The sequence below is a fragment of the Falco peregrinus genome, chromosome 5 (assembly GCF_023634155.1).
Source record: "Falco peregrinus isolate bFalPer1 chromosome 5, bFalPer1.pri, whole genome shotgun sequence".
NCBI lineage: Eukaryota > Metazoa > Chordata > Aves > Falconiformes > Falconidae > Falco > Falco peregrinus.
The window spans coordinates 113,185,587-113,213,414 of NC_073725.1; the positions used below are offsets into that span (position 1 = coordinate 113,185,587).

Sequence of the window (27,828 nt, forward strand, 5' to 3'; positions counted from 1 at the left end):
GAAAATTTTGCCACAGTATCTGATCATCTTTATGGATAATTCCACTCAGAGTCATGACTCTAGATACAGGATAGTGGAGTTCATCAAAGTTGATCAAACATGTTTACAAGTAAAAGTGTGTTGTTCTATTCTACATTTGAATCCAAGTTCTTTGCTTCACTGTGGCACCAATAATAGTAGAATTTCCCCTGCAGACCAATAGCAACAAGGACAAATCTGTGGCATATACCAACATTCCCAGGATCCCATCAATCAATGCAAAGAGTAAACAACTGTGTATGTCTGTTAACGATGGGCTTGAAGAGACAGTGTAGTTTACTTTTTTAAAGGTGACTTCAATAACTTGTGTGTTAGCTCCATCTTTTATGAGGAGTTAAAAATCTCCTGAAGAATAGATGATTACACAAATCATTACTGAGCGGATATAGCAGTATGTTAGATAAAGTGGTATAAAATAAAGACATGAGAGGAGCTGCTTCTTAGTACAGATTGCATTTTTATGAGACAGACCTGCAAAGTGCTGTTGAGTTCCTTCTCCTCTTTGCTAACAAACTTCCTTTCATGCGCTTAGTTTTGATTTCGTGTAGACCAGGTTCTACAAACTGCTGAATGGGGCTAGCACTAAACTGGGAGTAGCTCTGTGTGATGAAAAGTCTGCATTTTCACTGGTACTTTCAATTGCAAAAGGCTAGTGGTAGGAAGAAGTAGCAGTCTCTCAGAGTATGGATATGAGGTACACATCTATGCAGGAGAACCAACATTTCCGTGTTCTCACTATTTTTTAATACATATTTATAATAGGTATGGATTTAATATATTAATTACCTCTCCCTTCTCATTTCGGATCCTTCTGTTGAACTCTTTCCCTTCAAGGCAAAGAAAGTCTTCTCCTGGATGAATGATTCCACATTTTATGGCGATGGCACGTGCTGTGTTGATGTTGTCTCCAGTGACCATGCGGACTGTAATTCCAGCTCGCTGGCACTTTCTTATGGCTTCTGGGACCTACAAAAGCAATATAACAGGAAAGAAAATTCCTTGATAAGAGATAAAATCTAAAGTTGGGTGTTTCCAATCAGAATATTTTGAGGCTAAGAAATTCATGAAGCAAAAAGAGAAATCATACATGTTACGGCATATTATAGCCACCTGACTATTACAGAATTGAGGTTATACCACAGGCAAGACAAATCTTGTAACAAGAAGCACACAAATTGTTTTTTCGATCAGTTGCCTAAAGCTTCACCTGACTTTAATAAAAAGGAGTGCTCTGCAGCTTTGTTGATCTTTAGCATCAAGGCACAGCATGCTGAACCTAAAATACTCAACCTACACGTAAATATGAACTGAGAACACATGTATTTTGTACAGAAAACTACCTAATTTCTGATCCAAACTTTCAGTAAGATTATCTAAAACGTTAATGTAGTTTAGCACTGCTACACCAATTCATGCATATCAGCAGGTAGAATTCCTATATATACAAGTTCAAAATTCCATGTGTAATTTACATATTTCAAAAATGTAAAAATGAAGCATGAGGTTAGTTATACTCCCTTCTGCAGGAGACTAACTTTTCCTACTGTACAGTATACACACCTGGGAAAGAGAATTCAGCATGGAACAGGGTCTGTGAGATTAATGTAGAAGCTATATACTAATGTGCCATCATTTGCAGCTTATTAAAAAAAATAATAATTTTTGTAATTAAAATGTGCAAAAGCTAGGGAATCAATTCCTAAAAATTAAATAAAGCTCTCTTAATACAGCTACTTGGGTATACGAAGCCAGTGCGTATAGAAAGGCTAAATACCTATAGCTGTTTCAGACAAGGGAAAAATTATATTCCCTCAAACTATACAATAATTAATTATAATTTATTAATTTAAGAAAGGGTATCAAAATGGATATTACTTTATACAACAGGAAAGCCGCACTATATTCTTCTGCCAGTTCAGTGCAGCTTGCTGATCGTAACCTCTACCATAGATGTTAGTGTACTGTAGAACTCAACTCCCATTAGACTGGATTAATCTCATCCAGTAGTACAGAAAATACTAAGAAAAGGAGCTACCATCTACAGCACTACAATGTTAATTTTGTGCACTTCTAGATATTTTAATTTCCTCTACAGTCACAAGTACGAAACACTGCTGATGGCAGGACATTGCCTGTTACATGACAACCGCTGCTCTGATCCAGGGGTCAAATCCTGGGCTTCTAACGATGTGATGGGGCCAGAAAGGCTGTATGTCTTGGACCGTGTGTCAGGCTGAAATTATGCACCCCTAAACCCTACTGTAGGTAATAATTATTCTAATCAATGAATACAGTTTCACACTGCGTTACTGCATCTTTATTAAAGGCAGTTGTGAAGCTTCTCTTTTCCAGAACGCCTCACTAAACTAACCCCTGAAGACCAGACCAGTACTTCTCCCATGGCTACAAAGATGACTCCACCGTCAGACTGCATCCACAGAAGGTGCTCTTTGCAGAAGGACTCTCTGTCAATACAGATTACAGAACCAAGAGAAAAACTAAGGGACAGAGGTTTCTCTTTCCACCTCCTCATCTCTACTGAGAATATTCTTCCCAAAAGTTGTACGCTAGAAACATTTGGACCTGAAGCCTTTTAACATTACAAAGTAGACTGCTAGGGGGGACATACAATCAGATTAAATCTTTTACTTAAGCAAATGACTCCTGATTTACCCACTTTCCACATTAATAACCCTGACCACATCCCATTTGCCGATTTGGAATGCTCTTAGTATCCACTTCAGCTGTGGTGACCCTCATGCATAGGGCAGGACAGATTTAGATGACTATCTGTAAAACCTGCACAGGGTATGAACCATGAAGGAGAAAAATAAATTACAGTGCAAACAGAAAAAAAGCTCTAGTCCGTCAAGTGCCAGTCCTATTAAACAAGGTCATGGGAGGACAACCTAGTTTCAAATGCATCTCAAACTCACATATAACTTAAGAAGTAGTTATATTTTCCTCTTCCCTCATTTTTTGGACAGCTGGTGGGTGGTATCTTATTTAATACTGTGTACAGTAATTACAGTTAAAATATTGTTCATATTTTGTTATTGCTGTAATGAAGAAAGAGTGTTGGCTGACTGAGTGGGCAGTGGAAGTAGATATTTTCCATCAGTTTTGCAGAGCTTAGGTACACAGTTCAAGATTTTCTGGTTTATTTTCTCTCTGCAAAGAAAACCTTCTAATGCATGCATGCATACACTGTCCAATGCAGGAATATCCATCAGAATCAGGTGACGAATAAATAGGTGAACATTTGGAAGTGATTTATGCTCATCTCCCAGAAATAACAGATTGTAGGCGTACATTGGCAAATCAGTATAAGCCAGTACAGACTCATTAAAATTAATCCAAAAAGACTGTCAAAAATCAACAGAGAATCTATACAGGAACAAGACGTCATTCTATTTGTTCTCTTGTATAATTATCAAAGGGGGGGGGGGGGGAGGGGGGCGGATAGGGGGACACACCAACAAACCCCCTCCACACACACACAAAAATAAATATCAAGCAGGTATTTCAGTGCTTGCTAAAACCAATTGCTGATGAAGAATAGGCTCGTGTCTGAATTAGCCTAGGAATTATGCAGAAGTCATGGTTCCACTCCAGATAAAGCTGGTCATTTGCTGGACATCACCGTTGAATAATTCATCCATATAGTTTCTTTTAAGGTATGGAAGGAAATGTAAGTGCAAGAAAGCTCCCAGCAGTATCATCAGAACAGATGTAGCACTCATATCTGAAACCATGCTAGCATGACACCACTGACACTGCAGGTATCCACATTTTTAAACACTCCCAGGATGCACATGAGCAAAGTGCCACAGGAGCTCTGTGGAAACAAGGAAGCCACCTTTTCACATGTGTTAACTCCCACAGTCATCTCAGGGAAAAGGAAAAAACAGCCTTTCCCAGGAAAAACAAGAACATAATTTAAGGGAAACTAAAGGCTTCCAGGATGGTGACATTGGATTGTTTCACTGGAATTATTAATCTCTCAATTCTGTCAGAATAAATTCTGATATCCAGGAATACTGAGAATATGAACAAAAAGACAGTAGCAGTAATATTTCTAGTCTTTTGCGTTATTTTTTCCTTACAAAAGCAGTTGAAAATTCCGTGGTCACTCCATTTAATAAGTGGCCTTAACTCTGGCAAAATAGTAAGGTCCCTTGTAAGAGCTCAACATCTTACTATTTGCATCTACAATGGTGATTTCACCACTGTAATATACGTATATTACGCTATCCCCACTGACTCAGATATACCACACCTAGGCAGTTTCTCTGAAATTCATGGGTTGGGGGTTTTTTTGATTCATTTCTTTCTCCTAAAGTACTGCTGCTTTTTACCAATGTGCAGAGTAGTAATAATTCAAACATTGTTTTAAATGTTCTTATTAAGTTATTACCGAATTAAAACAGTCAAAAGGGGCAAGGAGGAAAAAAATAATTCAAAAAACAAAGTCCTCCAAAAAATTTTGTCCAACATTTGGTAAAATTCTGAAATTATAAACATTTTTTTGTGTGTCTTACAATGAAGTAGAGAAGTGTTACTGTATATTCTGGTGTTAAACTACAAGAAACTCAATACATTATTCAAATAATTATCTAGAAATAACATGTGTTCCTGCCTTGATCTTCTTTGATTCTTTACATAGAAGTCAGACCTGACCTCTTTATTTTTAGCAACATTATTCATTTTTACCTCAAGCTCCTAAGAAATCATTCCTTACGAGATGAGAGCAGTTCTCTTATAAAACACACTCACAATAACCACATGAAAGGATAGTTTCCAGCTATTTTCAATAATAACTGCAAATACCGCTGCTACCCATTCCCTCAGCCTGTCGTACCACACGCAACCTGACAAAGTTATTTTCTAACGACATGTGTCATTAATCGCTTTTGGAGGGAAAGAGGACAGATTCATAGTTCCAATGTTCACTGACGGTTAAAAACTTTCTGAGTTTATATATAAGTGAGCTTGAGCATTAAGGGATTTTTGCAGATGTAACATTTTAAGAATGTTTTAAAACATTTTTAAAGACTTGCAATGTCAGGTGTGGGGACAGATGGATTAGCAGCAAGACACTATCTGATGACAGATAAAGTGAATGCCGTTTATCTGAAGACTGCGGAGATAAGGAGTTTATCATACAGTTTTCACCTAAGCAAGATTTAGCTTATATTATAACCTTCTTGATACTGAAAAAAGCCCAAGAATGTCCATTATCATGCAAAGCATAGTTACACAGTTGGTACCTGTAGTTGTAATTATATTAATCTAATGTATATGTAATTAAATGCTATTTCCAAAGTTACAGCAGTCAGAAGTATGTAAGAGCCTACTTTATATAAAGGACTTGGGGAAACAAAATTTATACTTTTGATGGTTTACTAAAAAAAAATGAATTTCCTAACATGTCTACATTGCCACCGATTCTCAGTGAATCAAACACAACAGATGTAGGCGTGATTAAAAAATGATCCAGCACAACTGTAAAACAAGACAGAAGAATAAAAAAGACAAAGATTGCTACCAAGCTCTTCTGCAGCATCAGAACCTACTCTTTTTTGTATAAAGGAAATGTAAATTATCTTTCAATGACCTTACTCCAAAGCAAGCCACGCTCACTAACCATCTACTGCAATGACAGCAGAAATGAAGGGTGGATTTCTCGGAGTGAAACAGTGTTAACGGCTCCCCTTGTTTGCATGAGGTGCCGGGGCAGGTGCTCTCACATCGCACCTCACGGCTGCAGCGGTGCCTACACACCCACCGTGGCCACACACGCTGGGTCAGAAAGAAAAGCACCACAGACAGACACGGTGAACGTCTGCGTTTTACACTCAGCACTTGCCACTTTGGGACTTACCTTCTGTCACTCTTTCTAAACTGTAAAACGGAATTAATTCTCCACTGTCAAAATTAATTATCAATACTGTATACCTAGACCACAAACAAACTTAATCTACCCTTTGTTCTACTGTAGTAATGTAATTTACAAGCGTAGTAGCAGCCACGTGCTTCCAATGTGCACACCCAATACTGATCCTCTCAATTTAGTCCAGTTGAAATTTTAGTCACATTTTTACAAGCCATGTAAGTATAGTAGCCATGAAATCTTCAGCCTTTCCATGGCAAAGCTTTTCCTTGTCCAAATGCAACATTAAAAACAGTTCTCCTGAGTAGCCACCAGTTACAACCATAAGATAATTAGTGAAGTGGCAACTGTTACCTTAAAAGACAAAGCTCCAAGACTGCATGCAATTTCTGTGGAAAGTGAGCACGCCACAGTTATAATCACATCAATTACAATCACTGCACGGCTTTTCTCTACTTCAGGAGCTGCACATCACTGCGCTATTAAAGGAAAAAATTTTAATATCTGGGAGCATAATAAAACTTCTGCTCATCAGCCTTCCTGTATAATACTCCTTGACAGGTTAACTCACCTCAATCCTGCAGTTCAAAAAGCCCTATTTTGCTTTATTTAAATATTGGTTGATTGATAGTTAATTTTTATCAGGTTAATTATTTGACTTTTTATCAAGTAAACTCTATTTCTAAAGCTCACTTCCATCTTCTGTGACAAAGCTAATAAAACACCCCAAAAACATAATCTTCAAGAAATCTGTAGTTCGATTTATGTTCAGTTCTCTGTGAAATGCTTTATGACGTAAGAATTCGGCATACCTCTGGCCTTACTGGGTCTTCAATGCCAACAACACAAATGCAAGTCAGGTCAGATAATATGTCATTTTCATTGTCCCAGTCAGGCTCCGGGCTGCTGTTAAAGTCTCGGAAAGCAACACAGATAGTTCTCAGTCCATCACAGGCCATAGGTTCAATCACTTTCTTCACCATTTCATCTCGGTCACGAGGTCTGAAGACACGAGGTTCACCAGCGGCATTAAGGATCCTGGAACATCTTTTTTTATTCAAGAAAAGAAAAAAAAAAAAAAGTTGATTTTGTATTTGCCTGACTGCTGAAAAGTATTTCCTTGTATCAGCTCATTTCATTCAACTCTCTCTTGTTTTGATGGCAAATTTTAAATTTCTAAATTAAACAAGAAGATTCACTACTGAAAAAACTGAAAAATATCAGAGAGAATTTGTTTGTAACATCACAGAGACACCAAGAGCCCTTCATCCATTATTTCCTCAATACCCATGTAATTAACAAGGTTACAACTTATAATGAAATTGAAAAATCCTTATTTTCCAAAGGGGTTGAATGTAAAGAATCCATCCATAAATTATCGAATGCTAAGCCCATTCTTTGGCTAGTGAATGTTAAGAAAAACAAGACAGTTTTGAAGAGTGAGCACTTAAAAAAAAAAATTATAAAAGAATAATGGCTTATACTACTAAAGTGCATCATATTTCTACTGTAAGTAGCAAATTCCAAAGATCAAAATTCCCATGGTATGTCTTACTAGTGTTAAAATGTTTTGCATTTTGGAAAAACACAGCAACTAATCTACTGAACTTACTTCTTCAGAACAATTTCAGAAGCTCCTTTGCTGTACATTCGGAAACTACCGTCTGGCATTTTGATAACGGTACTCATCGACTTTCTCACTGAGTTGAACGTGTAAACTTTATAGAGTTTCTCCTCGGGGATGAGGTTCCGAACAGGCTCATAATCCTGCTTCAGATCCAGGACAAACCCCAAGAGACCACACTCCGTCTTATTGCCCACCTGGCGAGGCAGGCCACCCTCTTTTTCTGGTGGCTAAAGAGAAGAATGAATTAGATATGAATTTCTGTAATGATAAGCAGTAGACAATACCTTCTGATTAATTAATAACAAAGTTATATTCTACAGTTCAAGGTCTGAAACTCTTAACGGTGCATTCATGCATCTTCCCATTTTTCAAAGCTAGCAAAAAATCCATAGAGCCAGAACAGACCTGAAGCAGCTATTCCCACAACGAGGAAAATTTCTCTAGACAAATAGCTATATACAGTCTCTTGCATTTCTTTTCTTTTAAATTAGCCATTGACAGCTGAATAGCTTGTGATGGTTAGGCAACAGCATCATTAAAAAGAAGCAACTTTCTTTAGGCTCAAAAATAATTAATCCATGTTTGTCACAAACAGAGGATTTCCTTTTCTCACTTGCTTAGAACTACATTATTTTGCTGACTTTCATGGTTATAATGGCCAGTTAAAGAAAGAACTGTCCTTTTTTTTTTTTCTACCAGGCATTTTTAATGTAAATATAAGTCTGCATCTAATCGTAACAGTAAATCTCAGTGAAAAAGGTATTTCCAACAATCTGTAAAAGAATAGTTCTACGTCTAAAAAGTACTTGTTTCCAGAATTACAATACTTTAGTCTGCTGCTTCAGACAATAAATGCTTCATGGGTTAGAAAAAATGGAGTAGGCTAAACATTTTGCAACTCCTGGCAATCCTCTGTCCTAGGGTCAAGGAAGGCTTTACCTTCCCATTCAGTATATGAACAAAAACACGCATAGATTTCATTTACAAAATTTCCTGGAGGTGTAGTGCACACCAAACAAAAAGTTCCTGTGTTGTCAAGACTCCAGATTGTCTTAAAGTGACCAGTGTGTGAACTATAGACTGTTGGTGACTTAAAATAACTCTCTTGTACTCAGTAGAATTAGCCAAGCATTGCTTGAGCTAGGGCTGAACTTCTCTGACATGAACCAACAGAAGTTGTCCTTCTACAACTTCAGTTTGCATTGAAAAGAGATTTTCATTTGTCTCAAGATAAGATGGTAAGTCATAATTTTCAAGGTGACTTAAAATGTTGCCTCACATTTTACAGAATTAGGACTGCAGGACTTCACTGAGAATCCATGTTCAATCTCACTAGAGACTTCAAAATCCAGTTTACTCTGGAAATGGGATTCCTAAATAGATGGAATTCCCTACCTTACCCCTCAGGGGCATGAGGGGTAATGTGGGGAGTGATTAAAGTTGCAAATCAGTAATCCTACCTAGATTAGAATTTTTGCAACAAGTATGGCCAAAAAAGGGACAAGGGGACCTTTAAGTAAGCAATGGTAAACAAGTAAGTATTCCAGATAACCACCAATTGCAGCTGGTTTAAAAAATGAAGATCAGATAGAGAACAGCAGACTGGTCTAGAACTGAAGTAAGCAAATAAACATGGATTTTTTCCACAGGAATCATTTTCCTATCACCAGAAAAATATATACCTGATGACAGACAGATTGGTGTCATTTCTTTTTCAGAGAGATGCATCTATGGTGAGCTATACATAATAGTCTAAAAACCTCTGTCTCAAGAGATTTATCCTCCCAAAAATAATTGTAACATCTTTTTCTATATGAACCATCATTTTTACTGTTACATGGGTCACATTTCCGTTACTCCAGGGTCAATGTAAAACACTGACACTCAGCAAAAATGTTAATATGATATATTAATTTTATTATATGTTATAACAATTTGCCCTGCTATAAACCCATTATACTGTCATGTAACTTCCCTCTGGATTCTCAGATTCACTTAAGAATCCCTAATTTAGAACACAAGTGCTTGTAGTCATATGTACCTGGAAGGATTGTTACATTCACTGGATATGAAAATCTCAGTTAGGAGTCAAAAAAATACCCTTTAAAATACAGTTTTGTTTAAATAACTAAGGTTAATTTTCATGACATTGCAGGCAAGTTCCTGAAACTTGCTAAGAACTTCAGGTTTCTCAAAGCAGCAGAGCAATCAGCTTCACTGCCTGGTAGCCATGCTAGAGAAGACCCATTTCTCTGTGCACAGCATATCAAACTTTTTCCATTTTAGATCTAAATCCTCATTTATGCTTTGGTTCTCTCTGCCATTCAAGTTAGTGAATCTTGACATTGACGTAAATGTGAATGTCATCAAGCCACCAGCAAGCATGCTGGAAACCAATGAAAGCCATAAATTTCTTTCCATCAAAGACATACAATCCTAGACAATAGTTAATTTCTACATATTATTTCACCATGCCCTGATGTGACTGGATATTGTGGGGAAAAAAAAAATCTACCCACATTTCACAATATATATATAACTAAATATTAGTGTCCTTCTCAAATTATTTTTATTTCAACAAAATGTAGATCACACTCTCCTCTTCTTACTGTGGCCTAAAAATAGATTTCTTTCAGCGAACATCTTTTGAATGCAAATACGTAAGCAAGGGGAAAAAATACCTGTGAAAAGAAACTGAACAGACATTTCAGAAAGGTTTCAAAATCTAACAAGTGGCCACCTCCCTCTAGAGCAGCTGTTGTCTCCATATTCTTTGTACATTACATTATGATAAAGCATATGGTGGTGAGAGCTGGCAAGTAGCACTTCCTCTCCTGCACTGCTTCAGCTCAAAATCTATATGCCAAGACCAGTCTCCTTGCAGATTGTTCTTGACAATCCTTTGCAGAAGCTGCTGGCTTTTTAAAAGTCCTACTGTGCTGTAGCTAAATTTATTTCTTGCTGAAATCTGCAGTTTATGGCACCTGGAAAACAATTCAAAGGACAGCCCAAAGGGGTTACTTTTGAATAATTACCTAGGAACAACATCATTGACTCCTCGGAGAATGAGAACCCTGTGACGACATATGAGGGAAAGCTGTTGAACCGTGATTTGCGAATAGGAACTTGGGTCTGTTTGAGTGCCCTGTTTCTCAAGAGCTCAGTGAAGGCTCTTGCTCTGGTCACAAGGTCACACACTGCACAGTCTCCTACGAGGAAGAGGCTGCCTCAGTCTCTTCCTCCAATAACACCTTTCCACTGATCCTTGCAATGAGTTTTCAAGTGTGTCTTCCAAGTCTTTATATTGCTTATATAATATTAATATTTTAATTGCAAGCAAATACTTGCGTGTAAAACAAACTGCAGACAGATGTTAAAAAAATAGTTGTTACAACTATCAAATCAAAATAGGTTTCTAGGTCAAAGTACAGCTGTATTATTAAGGCTTAAAGATACTAACCCGAAAGCTAGCATTGACCTCATACTGAATTTGCATTAGAAAAGGAATTTTCAGAATGATTTCACTGGAAAATAGTTGACTAATAAAATCAGTTAAGAAGGAAGAAAGATAAAACTGTGCGCATAACTTAGAGGTGCTTCAACTTGTAACTTTACATTAGGAATATAATGCTTCCATTTTTACCATAACACTTACTAAAGCTCATTTTTCTCATTCTCCCTTTTGATGAGAAAAGACAGGACCTGGCAAGAGGATCCAGGTAGTCTTTCCAAAGTTAATGTTAGGTTTTCATGTATTATCTGAAGTCCTAATTTTTCTTGTGTTATTCTCCAGTATTTTACAGATTGAACTACTCCTTTAGAATAATTATGATTGTAAATATACCAATTTTATTACAATAAAAATGACATTTGCCACATTACTATATCCATATCAAATGTTCCATTTCCACTCCACTCACAACAGGCAAACAGAGAGAGGAAAAGATATTTTTAAAATTAAATTGCAAAAAATTTCCACGCTGTACTTCAATTACTCAAAAAAGGGAAAAAGAACTAGGACCTGCAGGAATTTTCTCTGTATATTTGAACATTATATATGTAAAAATTTAAAATAATCAAGAAGGATGAATGCTGTTTGAACTGTGTGATATTTATATTTCTTAATTCTGAATACTGTATAAAGGAGAACTACTAAAAACTGGAACTATCAAATTCAGAGATAATCCCTCGTTACATAATTTGAATCAGTGGTTTAATGGAAGATATCTACAGTGAGATTAAAACACACTACATTTATAATCAAATGTACCAGCCTTTTGGAGATACAGGTTTATTCAACTGACTTCAAGCTAAATCAAGACAGATTTAGAAATCACTGTTTACCCTTAGAGAAAAACTTTAAAATGAAAGATCTTTTTAGCCAAGGATTAAGAATCTAAAACTTTGCTTGACTAAATAGTTTTCAATTACGAAACAGGAAATTGTTTCAAAAGATGTGTTGACAATAAGAGAGCAGTAAGACTAGACATCAGCTGTTCTAGTCCAAACTGAAGGTGCCTGTGGGGTCCCATGCACTACAGAAGTTGAACAGCAGCACTGTTTTTTCTGTCTCTCATAGTATGACCATTTCCACAGATCCTTCACCTCAGCTATGATCTAAACTCTGGATGTTTAGATCCAGAAACAAATTGGGTTTATCTTCTCTTTTGTTGTTTACTATTTGTTCTAAGAGTATTTATTGTTCTGTAGCTGTATCCCCTACACCTAACAACACAGGAATGCACACCCCTCCATAAGAACACAACAGAAACTTCGTTAAAGCTCATCTGGAGACAGGCTGGGGTTTATATGCAAAGGTTCTCTTACAGATTTTTTTTTTTTTTTACACCTACATTATTGTTTAGAAAGTTTACTTAATAACCTTATCTGACTAATGACCCAAACACCACTTCGGAACTTGCCTTTGGTTTCACGGAACTTCTGCCCACATTACACTTCCAACGGTATCTCAGCTGGCATATTAATCACAGGCATGGCTGGGGTAACACCAGTTAGCCAAACTCCAAACATCTCATCAGAAGTCTTGAAAAATCTTTTTGTAGATTCAAACAAAGAAAACTGAAACAGCATCCTAAAGATAAGTGTCCCTACAGATACCTGAAATCAGAGCTACACTGTTAAAATGTTATAAATTTATTTTCATAAGGTCTTTACTTAGGAATAAAAATTAGTCTTCACATCTCCTGCAGATTCTGATCTTTGCTACCTTTGAGGACACATCTAGAATAACATTATTGACTTGAGTGATGAGGAAGATCACAGTATGTCCTCAGAATGTTTGGAATTTTAAGGAGTTTTTTCAAGTTAATGATTAATAAGTTGCCTCTGTTTTATACACAGCAGAGAAGACAACATGCTTTCTGGTAATATGCATGCTGTTTTACAACTGGGAATCATCACTGCAAGGTACAATGCTGTTGAAAGTCAGTTAAATTAAAATCAAAAGTCAGTTTGAATTGGGGTCAGCATAAGGGATTGAAAAAGAACAGTTAACAACTCGGAGCTGGTTGCATAATCATTTCGGCACCAGAAGAAACAGGCTGTGTTGAACTTGCATACTGCTCTGATCCCTCACTGCATTTAAAGCCCAAAGTGTAAAAGTTTAAAGGTTTGATGTTTTTTCTTATTCTTGTGCATGCTGCTGAGTAGACTAACACAAATGTCCCCATTCACTTATACTGTGCCTGTCCACCAGAAAGTAAAATTTATCTCCTTTTTACATTCAGAGGATTAAAAAATCTGTATACAATAAACCAATACAGATCTCTTCCTTTACTTCATTTCAAGCTCAAGCAAAGCATTTCATTTCCAAAGAACCAGAGGTCTTGCATCCCATATAGCTATGATCTTCTAAATTCCTGACTTTGATCCATTTGCTCCATTATTTTTGCACCATTTTTGGGGCCCAATTATTATACATTCATCATTTCAAAGCCAGATGGTACATACGTTTGGAATTTGGCTCTAAACCAGACAACAAAAAGCGTTTGGGAACTCTTTAATAGATGCTGTACACGCTCTGGTAACTAAGACTGGCTGATATTTTCTAAATATACTAGGATTTGTGCTTCACACGGTTACACTGTGCGGCGCAGACATCAGAAAAATATTGCAGGGTGCCATGTAATACACTTTGAGGAATGCTACTACAGCTCATCTCAAATAAAAAAAGTCACAGGCTTTAACAAGAAATTTGATTTTGAAGAGTTTCTGACAGAGAGGAGACTCGAGGGAAAGCAGATGACGGTTGCCTCTAATGGTGGCATGGATGCTGAGCTCAGGGATTATGAACAGCTTGTTTTGTAGGAAAAAGAATAGGACGAGAAGAATCAAACAGAAGGTGATGGGAGAAAGGAAAGTGCTTTTAGTAAATCCCCCTCTATTACCAAGTCTATCCCTTTTTCTTTAATGATTTAGACACTTCAACATCTCCATCGCAGACAGGAGGACATGGGGTGTTTGAATTCAAAATCAGTAGGAGGGACAGGATTAAGAGAGAAAAAAATGGATTTACGCAGATGTATATCGGTAATCAAGCACATCAGCAGTATTCCCTAGCATAAAACAGGATCAAAACGAAGGAGAATGTGGAGAGGGAAATAATAATAAATGGATCACATAAATAAATAAATATCTGAGATTTCACCAGTGCTGCCCGGGATTGATGTGCGTCCCATATATCTGTTCTGAAAAGACTGGAAAAGGGGATACACCAGCTAATTCCTTTTGCTTCCCATTATCCACAAAAGCCTAATACCCATAGCAGCTCCATTTCTTGGGAACACGTGCACCAAATAAGCCACCTCACGTTCTCACTATTCATGCTAGGCATGAGCAGCCACCATCATAATCTTATCAAAATCAGGGAAATTTATTCCAAATCCTGACTGACCGGCACTGATTTGTTCACCAGCCTGACACACATTCCACATCTAGACAACCTACAATGAAAGCATTTGAAACATTTCAGCACTCACGGGAGACATCAAATCTGAAGACTCAAATCAGAAACGTAAACACCAACATTGTTCAATAACAGAGTTGTACATTTCCAGGTTGGTACTTTACACCAGTGAGTGGTGAGGCTGCCTTCGCACTGCACCTGCCACCGGACAGCCCCTTAATTACTACACGCTGAACGCAGCCAGCAGCCTCACGTCATTTAGAACTCTCTGCTACAGTAAAATTGTCATCTCAACGTACATTTATATCGCATGTCAAGCCTAAGTCAGGACCCCAATTTGCTGGCAGTTCAAATCGTTAATGCCATAAGATAACCTTCATCTCCCTCACAGTGGGAGGCTGACCGAGCCATCCTGCTGAGCTCTGTTACACTGTCTCAGCAAGAAATATGTAGCAAGAGGGAAGCAGTTTAAAAGACTTCCCTGTCACTCATCAGACACGTGCTGCACCCTCCAGCTGCGGCAAAGCAGGCTCCTCCGGCGAGCGGCAACAGCGTTCGGTACTGCCCCCCAGCACAGGGCCCCATCTGGGTATTTAACAACGACTTCACTATCGGATCTGCCAAAAATTCCTAGGAAATTGGTAATGGGAATTTTTGACTCCTCACTGTGTAGGGTGTAAACAACAACACATACATACGGTAGCCAGAATGACGGTATTAGTTAATGGATATAAATCGTTTATAGCACAGGTACAGTAGATTGCACCCATTTAAGTTCAGCTGGCAGAATTAGACCTACCACAACAGCTGGAGGATGTTCAAGTCCAGACTTCCTGCATCAGATTACCTCTGATGCAGAACAATTTTCTAATCTTTAGGAGGATAATTATTTAATATTTTTTCTATTATATGAAGACAGACCTGAAAATAATGCAACAATATCTAATTAATGCAATGCCTTGGTGCTGTATAATTCTCATTGCTAGTCATTGAGATGGATACAAGCTTAGCCAAATAAAACATTATATAAAAATGGTGTATTTCAACATCTCTTGTTGCCTCAAATAATAGCACGGCGACAATCACACAATCAGGGGCCAACTGTAATTATGTAATGAATCAGTGTGACATTTCCTATCAACACGGCAAAGTTAAGAGAGCAGCAGTGTTGTGGCTCAGTGAATATGGACTCATACTTGTTTCAGCTCACATAACAGGAACAAGGAAAAAATGATACTATCCATAAATTCCCCCAAGAGTGATTATGAAAGAAGATGAAATCATGCATGAAGAACAGACTGAAAGGCTGGTGTGACGGTCTCTACTCCCTCTCTCATTGACTGCTACCTATTTTTACACTCAAAGAGAGGTAATACTTTGCCCTTAATCTTAATAACAAATAATTAAATTACCCTTTTAGTTTGAAGACCAAATTTGCCTTGGATTCATTTGAATAAAACCAGGATAAGGCAAAAAAATACTGCCACAAACATGAAAATTGTTTCTTCTTCTCACTAGTTAAAAGATGGATCTGTCAGTCCTGTATATATTTTTTTACAGAATTACGGTATAGTTGAGGCTGGGAGGCACCAGCCTCCCTCTTTTGGGAGACCACCGAAGCCCAGTGCCTCCACTGCAGCAGGTCACTCAGGGCTGCGCCAAGCTGGGGTTCAAATACCTGCAGGGAGAGAGAGCCCACAACCTCTCTAGGCAACCTATGCCCATGTTTGACCACCCTCGTAGTAAAACGTTTTTTCATCTCTGAGCGGGATTCCCTGTGTTTCAGTTTGCTCTCATTGACTTCACTGGGCACCACTGAGAAGCATCTGGCTCCATCTTCTTTATCCTCCCACCAGGTGTTCATACACGCTGATACGGCCCCTCCGAGCCTTCTCTTCTCCAGGCTGAACAGCCCCAGTTTTTGCGACTTCCAACTTGCACGTCAGGCACTCAGCCCCGTTATCCAGATCACTAATGACATGAAGCAGTATTGCCCCCCCTTACTGGTCATTGGGATACACTCTAGTGATGAGCTTCCAGGTGGGCTTTGTACCACAAACCCCCCCGAGACCAGCAATTCAGCCAGGTTCCAACCTACCTCACCATCCGCTTTTCTAGTCCCTACTTCACAGTTCTTCAACTCCCTCTCCAGAACAGAGGATGCGAGATAAAAATACAAACAAAACATTTATACTGCCTGCACATAAATTTTCAGACCTGCAAAATATTGACACATACGAGCAATTTCCGCTATTCATATGAGAATATTACTCCTAACGTAAATTGTTAGAACTAATTAGAACAGAAGTTGCTACTTATTTCAGCTTCCAACCAAAGAAAAAGTGGGATAGCTATAGTAAAAGCAATATCTGAGTTAGTTAATGAAGTTAAATTTAGCTACATTTATCTATGTAGTCAATTCAATTGGGCCAAGATCAAGGATTTCTGATCTCAAATTATGAAAATATTAACTGATGACTTTTTAAAATTAATAATACCTTTCTGTAAAGTCCTGTCACATAACTGAACAATACTTATTCTAAGGAACCAAACATTGACCTATAAATTATAGCTCATAAATGACTCCACAATCAAAAGACATGCCACACGTGTTATTTCTTTTAATTTCCTAATCTTGGTTCTCTAATTTGAACTTTTCCCTTTTGTCATAAATAGTCTACATTTCAAGATTAAAATAGGTAAAATAGTAGGTTTGATGTCTTTTAATTTTAAAATAAAAATAATTTTTAAAAATCTCTCAATACCAAAAGACAACAATTAATGGCTGAATTTAAACAGAGGTACATTAATACACCACATGACAGTGCAAAGAATTAAGTCTGCCATGTTATGACAATACTGATTAATCATAGTTATGATTAGGATATTCCAGCCTTAGTGTTTCCAGATGACATTGAACTGAATTTTGCAGGTACAGATTTTTCTCCGTATTTTCCCTAGAAGAGTCTTGGTATATTTATTATACTATAAGATGTTATTTGTCTGTATGTAGGGACTTTCCTATTGTTCTTGATCAAAACCATTCATATGTTCCCTTAAAATGTATGATTTAATGACAATTTGCTCTCAAATGTATCCTATTTCCAAATCTGTACACTAAAAATCTCCACTCTAGTGCTTTCGTACAGCCACATGCGCAAGAAACTGGCAATTGTTAGATTTATACGACTGCCATTTCAGCTTTGTTTAAAAGCAACAAGATCTGTTGATAAGTAACCTATATAATCAAAATAATTAGACACAGTAATTGTTATTAACTTACTTTAATTAACAACCAATTTACTTTAAATATAGTATAAGTACAAGGTTTCGGTTCAAGCTCACTATAAAGTAAACAAGATGTTTCTCCCTTATCACCGAAATGGTTAGAACACAGCTGACAGTGACAAATGTGCCATTTCTAAGCCAAGCTGATTAAAATTAAGAACAGATAAATAGATTTTATACATTTCTGATAATTTGTTCCATATATTTGGCAAAAGCTTGCTATATTTTCATGAACGATGAATAAGCTGAACATTTTTCCTTCAGTGCAAAAGAGAAATTGCACTTAATTGCAGAGTTGTAATTGGTACCTCCATAATGACAACCCCAACATCTGCTACCTTGTTTTAGGTCTATTAAACTGAGGTTTTACTGCATGCTGATATTAGACTGGCTTCACGAGTGCTGCAGAGAAACCAGAGAAAGGAGACAAACTATAATGTTGAGCTGATCAGGTAGTGAAAACTCAATTTCAAGGCAATGTCTGCAGTTTAAAAAGTGTATTTCCAAATTAGAAGCACTACTAGGGATTTACATGGTTTTTGCCAACTTTAAATGCATTAGTACGTCTGTTTTAGGGCTGAAACCTCATCTTTTAGATCTGAGGAAACAGAGATACGTTTTCTTTAGTTTGTTTAGCAGTGATCTAACTAGCAATTGTACACTCAAGACCTTCTCCCACCAAGGTTGCCTATGAAAACCGTATTCAATGTTCCTGAACATGTCATCATCAAAATTCCAGTTACATAATCTTCCTCACTTTTAACTAACTAGTTCACTCTTTTAATCAGATATTATCACATTTTAAACAAACACCTCCACTAGTAGTCTGAATGCACCTCATCCATGTTTTCTACTAATTTCAGCCACAAAGTTCTGAAACACACATCATTTATTATCTAAACGCAGATAATATAGACGGTATTCCGCGCAAACACACCCATATATATAACCTAAATACACCAACTCTCATTTTAATTTGCATTACCTTCTCTATTTTTTCTGCTAATTAGAACTGGAAATCTTGTAGTGCGCTGTAGAAAAAATCATCATTTTGGGCTAAGCAATTGAAAAAAGAAACGCAAACCGACAAGAAAACCCCAGTGCTACTACCTGAAAAATACATACTGTGGTAACATTCATATTGTACATTAATTTAATCATTACATTAAATAACAGAAAATGCATGGCATTTATGTATGCACATCAAAAGCCTGAATTTCAACAAAAGCAATAGTATAGGTAGTTGATCTGTGCATACACTCTTCATTTCCACAAAACTTACCAATACTTTAGATTTTCTGCTTTTATACTAAATATATCTCAGATAGGAAAACTAAATTTCTAGAAAGGCCAAACTAGAGCAAAAATTAATCTTAATACTCACTGACTTTCTGGTTGCAGCACAATTAAAAAGAATTTGTACAGTTTAAGGAGCTAAATTTAGTAAGTGCAAAGCAAATCTAGCCACATGAAACGCAAAAGGAAGTTTTTTTCACTTGACTGAAGCTACTGATTATAGCCCATCATAATTATAGATCTTCTCTGTTAATAGTACTCATTTCCAGAGTAAGGAAAAGGGTCCTTCAAGCATCCATTTCTAAATGAGTCTAAAACCACTAACAGTAGCTATTGCACTTATCACACAAAATGCGCTTCTCTTTATACCAGCACGTATCAGCTGAAAGTATTTTTAAATTGCTTTTGGTTGGTTAGGGGTTGGGTTTTGGGGAGGCAAATGCATGAGTTCAAGTGTATATAATATGTTATATCAATGCTTAACTAATGTTTTCTCAGAGGGATTTTTTTGCATGATTGGTGGGGTAATGTTTGAGATGCATTATAAATTCAGGCCTCTGGCCAGACCCTCTCCTTATCAGGATACACAGAATGATGCCTTTTCTGGGCAGAAATGCAGACTGAGACTGCAGCCAATTTTTACTGGATTATTCATTCAGAAGGAGATGGGACAGGAAAGATGGAGGAATGGCTGCACATCCTGTCCTTCTTTATGGGAAAATTCTCCCAGAGAAACTTGTCTTATGTCTTCCAAATACACAGGCCCCAGCAAACCAGCATCTAGCACTGTCAACCCGCCTCCTTTGGAGTGAGGGGAAGCGTAAGGTAACAATTCTCTGCTCACCTGAATAAGTGGAAACCACAGAAAAATAACAAAGGCCTTTTTAGGAACTATTTAGTAGTCTCAATACTTTCATCCAGTATTATGAACAATGCGCCACACCTACTGCCCCACACTCATTCATGATTTCAGATGGATGAGATGCCCCAGTGTCTCCATAAAGGACTGGCCAGTACCCAGCCATACACTTTTGCTCTATGTGTCTGCACATACAGGAGTGAGACAGGTTTGTAGTAGTACTTATTAAAGTTGTCCTAAATTTTTAAAACTCCCTTCTAAGAAGCTTAATTTTTCCATGCAAGGTGTCTGCCAAAACAGGTCTGTCACTTCCTCAGCGATGCTACGGAACAGTATAGTTCTGACTACTCTAGCAACCTCTCCTTTGAAAACTTCCCATTTCCTCTGCTATGCTGCAGCTGGGAAAAGGATTTTATCCAAGGGATGCCTTCTGTCCATCAAAGTCATATGCCCCTGAGAGATCAGATCCATCAGTCATATGCCTTTGAGAAGTCAGTGCCCCTTGCAGTTTGCTCAGAATCTGTGGTTAAAGTTCTTCAGCATCCCATCCATTCTAGAGATCTTTCCAGCTTATCTGGCACCATCTCTAAAAGCAGAAAGGCCATCAGTTTTGGACACCTTCCCACAGTCGCTTGTAAATAACACAGAAATATGATTGATTTGAATCCAGAGAAGCCAAGAGCTTCACATGCAAGAAGCGAAAACTGGAAGAAAGATTAGTAGTGGTGTCTACCTGCAGAAGCAATCAGAACTAGAATCTGAAGCATAGCTTTTTACTTACTGTCTATTTAATACCAACTTTGTAGGACTAGCTGTGAGTCAAAAGAAAAGAAAAAACAGTATTTTGCTTACATTAACAGAAATATAATAAATGCTACTAAGTGCTATTTCATTCATAAAGAACAGCAATGCCAAGTTGATTTAAAGTCTTTTTCAAGTCTGCAAAGTAACTGCTGCACATTTATTGCTCTGAAATTAGCAAGACCTTTTCTGTCATATACTTCATTGCTGATGTGTTCTATTTCAGGCATTGTACCAGCTGACGTTTTTTTGAGCTTGGTGGGTTTTTTTCCCCAGAGGAATAAACCGCAATGGAGTTCTGAGAGTAAAAAGAAAACTTACTGAAAACTACACAGTATATATTATATATTCATAGAACATATATCTGAAAGAAAATTAATGTAGTATTTCATTAGGAGGGGATCCACCCACCAGATTATTTTCTAATAAGCCTGTTAGTGTATCTTTGATTTTACAACCACCACCATTTTCCGTAAAACTGGTATTATTGGCTCCCCTACCACATTTGAAATTATCTTCCTGTCCTGATGATAGAGAGCACAAAGAAAACTACATTAAAACTTGTGTACCTGAAGTAAGTGGTTTAGACCCACTCAGGTAAAAACAAAAGCTCCCATCAGGAAAACATGCTGCCTGACAATATCCCCTACAAGGTGCTAACACTAAATTCTAACCAGCATATCAATCAGTTAAAGCATGATGACTTTATTTCGGCACGGTATCATAGGCGTGAAAGAAGGATGTATTAAAATCAGTCATTGTGCCAACATATTTTATAAATAATAATAATTAAAAGGTCCTAAAAAGGATCAGACAACAATAAGCAATATCTAGATGAAAACACTTTGGAATACCTTGCAGGAAATGATGAATTTAAAGCCTGCATTCATCAACAAGCATATTTGGAACTATCTGGCAGTTATTCCTAGAAGTGAATTATCTTATGCCAATACAAGAGGAGTGGAAAATAAGAACATGAAAGATAAATAACATAAAAGAAAATCCTATGCAAGGTAATAAGAAAAATATTTGCTGCATCATAGCAAGTTAAAAATGTAATTTATTCATTTTCATACAAGCAAGCAGAGGGAAAAAAAAAAAAAAAGCTAATGTGGTAAACGATACAGTAACAAAAAGCTTCAAGTGACTGTCAGTCCTGTTCATAATCTCGCAGTGATTATTTATTCCAACACGAACAAGTGGAACGTGCAATTACCAATCTGTGAAGGCAAAGGTGGCCAGTATGAAGGAGGTTTTTATTACCTTGTTTTCTGTCACATGAAGAAAGAAAATAAAGAAACATAAATTAACTTGACCATAAACCTTTATCTACTATGGGACTAACTTGGCATGCTACATTCTACGGGCGCAGCATTGTTTTATTTATCCGTCTTCTTATGTTCACGTGTTGCTAAGGCAGGACGGTCACCCCCTTCTTTGACAGAAAAGGAGACTAGGAGCTAAGGAAGCGAGCTGTCAAAAGCTGCAGACCTCCTGTTGCCAAGTGCATTTACAATTAGTTTACTGTATAATTAGAACTTCTGTGAAAGAACTAGCTCTGAGCATATTTCTCTCATCATCTCTACCTACACACTCCTGCCACATTGCAGGGAAACCTGCCTTGCCTCTGACAACCAGGCTACTAATAATGTAATATAAAATAAAACAAAATACGCAGTCTTCCAGAGAATTTAACAATGTCAATAGCAGATTTACAGGTCGACCCTGCTCTCATCTCTGCTCCCTAATGCATCCTTGCTTAGGTAAATCCATCCCACGTCCAAGTGCCAAGAAGCTTTCTGGCCAGCAAATTCCATTCTACCCCTCACTTACAACTCTGAAAAAAAGGAGACTTTATTAAAAAAAAAATCCTTTGTGAAAGCAAGACAAAGCCCCTGCACCCTGATGGCAGAAAGTGCGTGACTGGGATAACACCATGTCCAATGCTTTACACATTCAAGTAGTCTTTTCTAAACACAGTTATGTCAATTATTAACTCAGTAGCTAATTTAGAGAGAAAAGCTATATTTGTACCTCTTATTATATAAAACTTCAATGGCAAGTGATGTGTGAAGATCATTACTCTCTGCTAATTAACACTCCTAGGAGCAGAGACAATTAACTATATGATCTATTATCTCTAATAATTATTATTTACACAGCAAATAATATGCACACTATATGCAACTATAGGTTGGGGTTTTTCCTGACTGGTTTATTCTGAGAAAATGCTTACCAAGGACTTTATGAAAAAGTTTTAAAGAAAATATTGTGGGAGATTTTTTTAATGATTGTCTTGCTTATACATAGAAAGATACTTTGGCCTGCGTTGCCTGTTTCCCATCTATAATGTATATCTACATTATACAGTTGCATAACACTGGGAACAAAATACGGAAAATGAGATAACAGACATAAATTTACCTGTAATGGTAATAATTTTGACTATGAAGTAAAATCTCTTACAAAATATACAGATTTTTAGAAATCAGTTTGATCAAATTGCAATCAAATGAACTTATTTTTTAAATTTTAGATGGCTGAAATGCACCAGTTAGCTGGAGATTCAGAAATGCTCCAGACAATATTTTCATGCCATCACTTAAGCACTTCAAAAAGAAGAGCATATACACTTTGCACAAACTTCCATTACCACACTAATGTGCTGAAAACAGCCAATAAAAGGATTACAGTTCTGTCCTCCAGTTACTTGACCCATAAGACAGCCTTACGGACCTAAACCCAGCCCTGCCAAGCTGGAAGGCCTCACCCTGAAAATCACGCATTGATTTTCTGCAAAGTAGTTTTGCCTCGGTGTTTCTACCTTTATCGTATGTTTACTAACTTACTGTGCTCCTAAAATGGTAGAGGACAAACTGTAAAACCTGCAGCACTGCTTCATGAGTTCATACAAATCCACTTATTCTTTTCCAGACAGTGAAAAAATTAGTATCTGAATTCCTACAGCAGTTCATCAATCTGCCAGCTGAGGGTTCTCCTCTCAGTACATTCTTCTGTGACATTTTCTGGATGGCTTTAAGCACACTAGAAGCAGAGGATTTTGCCATTTCGTATGTATTCCACAGTGACAGTGCAGGAAGATGATCCAAGCCTGTTGCTCCTTCCCCTGGCCTCCCTCACCCAAAGCTCGATGACACTGCCAACAAGCCAGTCCACTGTCATGACCTGGGCTAAGTGGCAGAAATTCATCCCAGATGCTTGCCACTGTTTGCTGATTTCAGTATTATTATGTAAGGATAAAACCTTCCACATATCTACCCTTACATAAAATGGCTGTCAAATACCACTACTCCTCCTCCTCCCCATCATTCTCAATCTTAAAACACAAATGACTGAAATCTTGACACATTATTGAAAGGTAGAATTTATTTTTGAGCATTGCCCAAGGAAAGCAAGCAGAGGTAAAACAAAATTTTTTTACAAAGGATGGTCTCTGCTCAGATTGTCACAAAAATCTACTCCGGCCCTTCTGTACCAACATCACTGGCGCAAACCTCCCCGTGGACAGAGCTTGTGGCTGTACATGGAGAACAGGCGAAGCAGTAGAACGAGGAGAGCCGAGAGCCGCGCCGCTGCGAAGGGCAGGAGGCTCTGAGGGGCGACTGCACCTCGGCTGCTGCCCCCGCGTTACGACCGCCTCTCCTCCTTATGCCCCAGTTTTACCTTCTTTCCCCTCAACGTGCCCTCACTGCCACACTCCCACTTCTGGAGTTCTTCCTCCTCCTTCCCTGCCTCTGCCCCCCCAGAGCCGACCTGCTGTCACGCAGGCAGGTCAGCCTGGCCTGGCCACTTGGCCGCCGGGCGCCGGCACAGGCCTCGTCAGACCCTGGAGCTGCCCGGTCTGTCCCCGGCCTCATGCCAGTGGTAGGGAGCTACAGACAGGACAGAACGGAGCTTAGGCCAGGCTGTTTACTGGGGTTGTCAGTTCATGTTGTCATAAATGAAAGCTTTCCTCAATCTATCCTTATTAATTTCTCTCACCCCTTCTGTCCCTGTATGTGCCCTCATTTTTGTATGTTTTTTTGGGGGGTTGTGGGGTTTTTTTACTTAGAACATTCTTAGCGGCAACAGGTGAGCTTCTCTGGATAAAATAAGAGATAACCTGAACCTTCATGTACAGTAAAAACAAATGGCAATTTTACCTGTGTTCTAATGTTAGAAACAAAAGAGCTTAATAATAGGGTTTAGGAAGACTGTACCTGAAAGTAAAAATATCTTTCCAATTTCAACCAAAAAAATAACTAAAAACCTAGTTTGGAGGACAAAAGCTATTTTCTCATGGTTCTCTTTGAATAAAGGAGAGGATTCTAGTGACATCCAACAGCACCTCGCATGACTGCCCTTGGCACACGGCTACAATAAAGTACAGACTCCTTTGCTGGGTCCTCAGGAAATATAAATTCTGATTATTTTCTGTTGATAATATTCTCGGTATAAACTGATCTATTGGGTTCTGAGCTTTGCGTAAAAATGAAATAAACAGTCTTTCCTAAACAGTTAGGATCTCATTCTTCCATTCTGTTTTGAGAACCAGACTTCATACAAATACAGAGGCACATAAATACACCTATACTCAGACAGGTAAAAGGTCTGTGATCTGTCAGACAGCAATTACAGAGCTGCAAGCAACTGCTGTTGTAAAGAGATGACATCACTGATAGCTTTATACATTAATGTGGGGAAACAGGTGGAAAAATCCATAAACTACTCTTACTAAAGTTTTTAATGATTTAGTAGAAAACTTCTGAATATCCATATTCCCCCAAACAACTTTGAAGTTGTTCTGAAGAAGGCTTTACTATATTGAAATTGATGAAATTATGACATGTAAAAGGAAATTACAGTAAAATTCTGTTGGCTAGATAATATGTTTAGGCATAGATATATACTACTCTTGAGACAATTTTTTTCATCCGATTAAAAAAAATACACTCTATTAATTCAAGTATTTGATAAAGGAATCCCAGTCTTTAAAATTATTTTTTAAAAAAATATATATCAGTGAGAGAGAAGTGTATTTCTACTTTGCTTACCTTTTTAAAGACTATTTCTGACAGGAGCATTAGGTCTTCCAACAACCCAGACAGCTGTACTTCTTTTGCAAATATATTCCTCACAAATAAAAAGAACCCTTCATCTGCCTACTACATCCGTGTTCTCAATACCCACAGTAGGTTTTCATTTGTTCCTGCAAAGCAGCTGTTTTGCTAAAACCTCATTTTCCATTACTTTTACCACAAAAGTAATTTCTTCTAATGGTTTTCATATATGAATTACCTACCTGCTCTGCCAGCCTCCCTCCACCCCTTCTCTCCAGCAAGTAGGAAGCTGCATTCGCTCCAGTATTCTACATCAGACAATCACTCAAAAGCACTAAATATTTATTCTTAACAATAAAATGCAATTGAATTGCCAAAATCTCTTGAACTGCTTTCAGTATAAAGAAGTTAGAAATTTTGTTCCGTTTATTTTAATAAGATTGCTCATTATAGATTCAGGAAAAAGTAATTATACAAAGCAAGAAGGTGAATTAAGACCTTCCTCTCTCTCCTAGTAAATCTTAATGGCTGCATCCATGTTGCAGCTCCATCCTCTGCTACGTGCCATGTACCCCTGCAGCCAGCCTGCATCCTCAGCAGCATTCTTCCATGGAGAGCAACCCAGAAAAAACTCTCCCCCAGAAAAAACTCCTTTTGAGAAACCTCATGGGGAATCCCTGTTCCTCCCTGCTGGGGTTATCTGGGGCCCTCAAAGCCACCCCTGCAGCCCTATGAGGAGAGGCTGGCTGAGCGTACGGTGAAGACTCTCGTGGAGGGCTCTGCTAGGAATGTGGCTGGAATTTGGGCGCTGGCAGCAACTTTGCTAACTTCAGTATTTTCTTAGATGTTATGGTGTCATGTGCAGGTGTTGTTCTGCCATATGATAAACAGAAAACATTGCTTTCTCTGTTCTGGCTGCAATAAAATTGTCTACATTCTTTTTTCTGCTTCATTTTCCCCTTTTGGTTTTATCCAACAGAGACCTTGTTTGTTCCAAAAGTTTTACAAGGTCACATTCATACTTGACTAACATTTACTAACATATAGACTGACATATGTTTAATTAATTTCCTAAGTTGGCAGCAGTTGGTATAGGGAGTGAATGTTTTGCACTTTTCTGCGACATCTGCCTTTTTTTCCTTTGAGATCCTCAGCTAAAGGATGCTGCTACATTGTGCCACATACTGTGCAAATGTAGTAAATGATACTCCAGATCATCAGCACTGAAAACAATCCTCCTGATGCAGATCCAGATATTCGTCTAGTAGAGGCATAAGGAGCTTTTTTGTTCCCTAGGCACCGATCAAGCACCAAATGAGATGCCTGTGTTAGATCCTAAAAATAACGGGTTCAGCTGGGCCTTTTCCACTGGTGTTGAAAATCACTCAGCCAAATACTAATTGGGTTCTCTTCTTAATAAGAACCCATTATACCCATCCAGCAAGCATGTCATCGATGCCCTCTGACAGCCTTCAGGAAATTAGAAGAAGAAATACTTTTCTAATTCAAACTGAATTTATGCAAGTGAGAGCTCAACGGAAGAGTACAAACCACTAGTTCTGGTATTTGGAGGCTCTATTTCATGATTGCTCCGTGATATTCAAGATCAACGCATTCCTGCTCCAAGTGCAATCAAAGTATTCCTGAAATGCCATTTTTGTTATCAGTCAGAGATGCTTTACTGTCCTCATCACAGCTCACGTGCAAAAACGTATGAAGTCTAATTGTGATTTCCTTGTGGGAAAGCTATCTAAAACATGGATGCTGGAAAAGAAAGGTTTTCTGGAGAACAGCTTCACACAAACAGCATAAAAGCAGCATTAAAGTTGTTCCAAAGCTAATGGAATGCAAAATCAGCTCAGCCAGTAACTTAATCCTTGGAAAGCACTAAAAAGAACTATATTTAATGATGCTATTGTTCAGTTGGAATAATTTGTGTTTAATTTCTCAGGGAAATTAAAATCTTTTATCCCAAGCAGCGATATTATTTTCTTTTTATATTTTATCAATGATTCAATTGCCCCTTAATCAAAAGACAAT

The 27,828-nt window shown here is 37.8% G+C and overlaps 1 protein-coding gene across 12 annotated transcripts in view; it reads right to left on the bottom strand.

Moving 5' to 3' along the window:
• The window catches only part of ATP2B2 (ATPase plasma membrane Ca2+ transporting 2), a 432,035-nt gene that overhangs the window by 49,051 nt on the left and 355,156 nt on the right, over positions 1–27,828 (bottom strand). For all 12 annotated transcript variants that reach the window (XR_008747494.1, XM_055806184.1, XM_055806177.1 and 9 more), the window contains 3 exons: positions 7,545–7,786; positions 6,745–6,979; positions 826–1,005 (listed from right to left, as the gene is read on the bottom strand). Coding sequence is in view for 11 of the 12 variants with exons in the window: in XM_055806184.1 (XP_055662159.1) it covers positions 826–1,005; positions 6,745–6,979; positions 7,545–7,786 (657 nt within the window). In the remaining variant the exon portion in view is untranslated. The remainder of the gene's footprint in view (positions 1–825; positions 1,006–6,744; positions 6,980–7,544; positions 7,787–27,828) is intronic.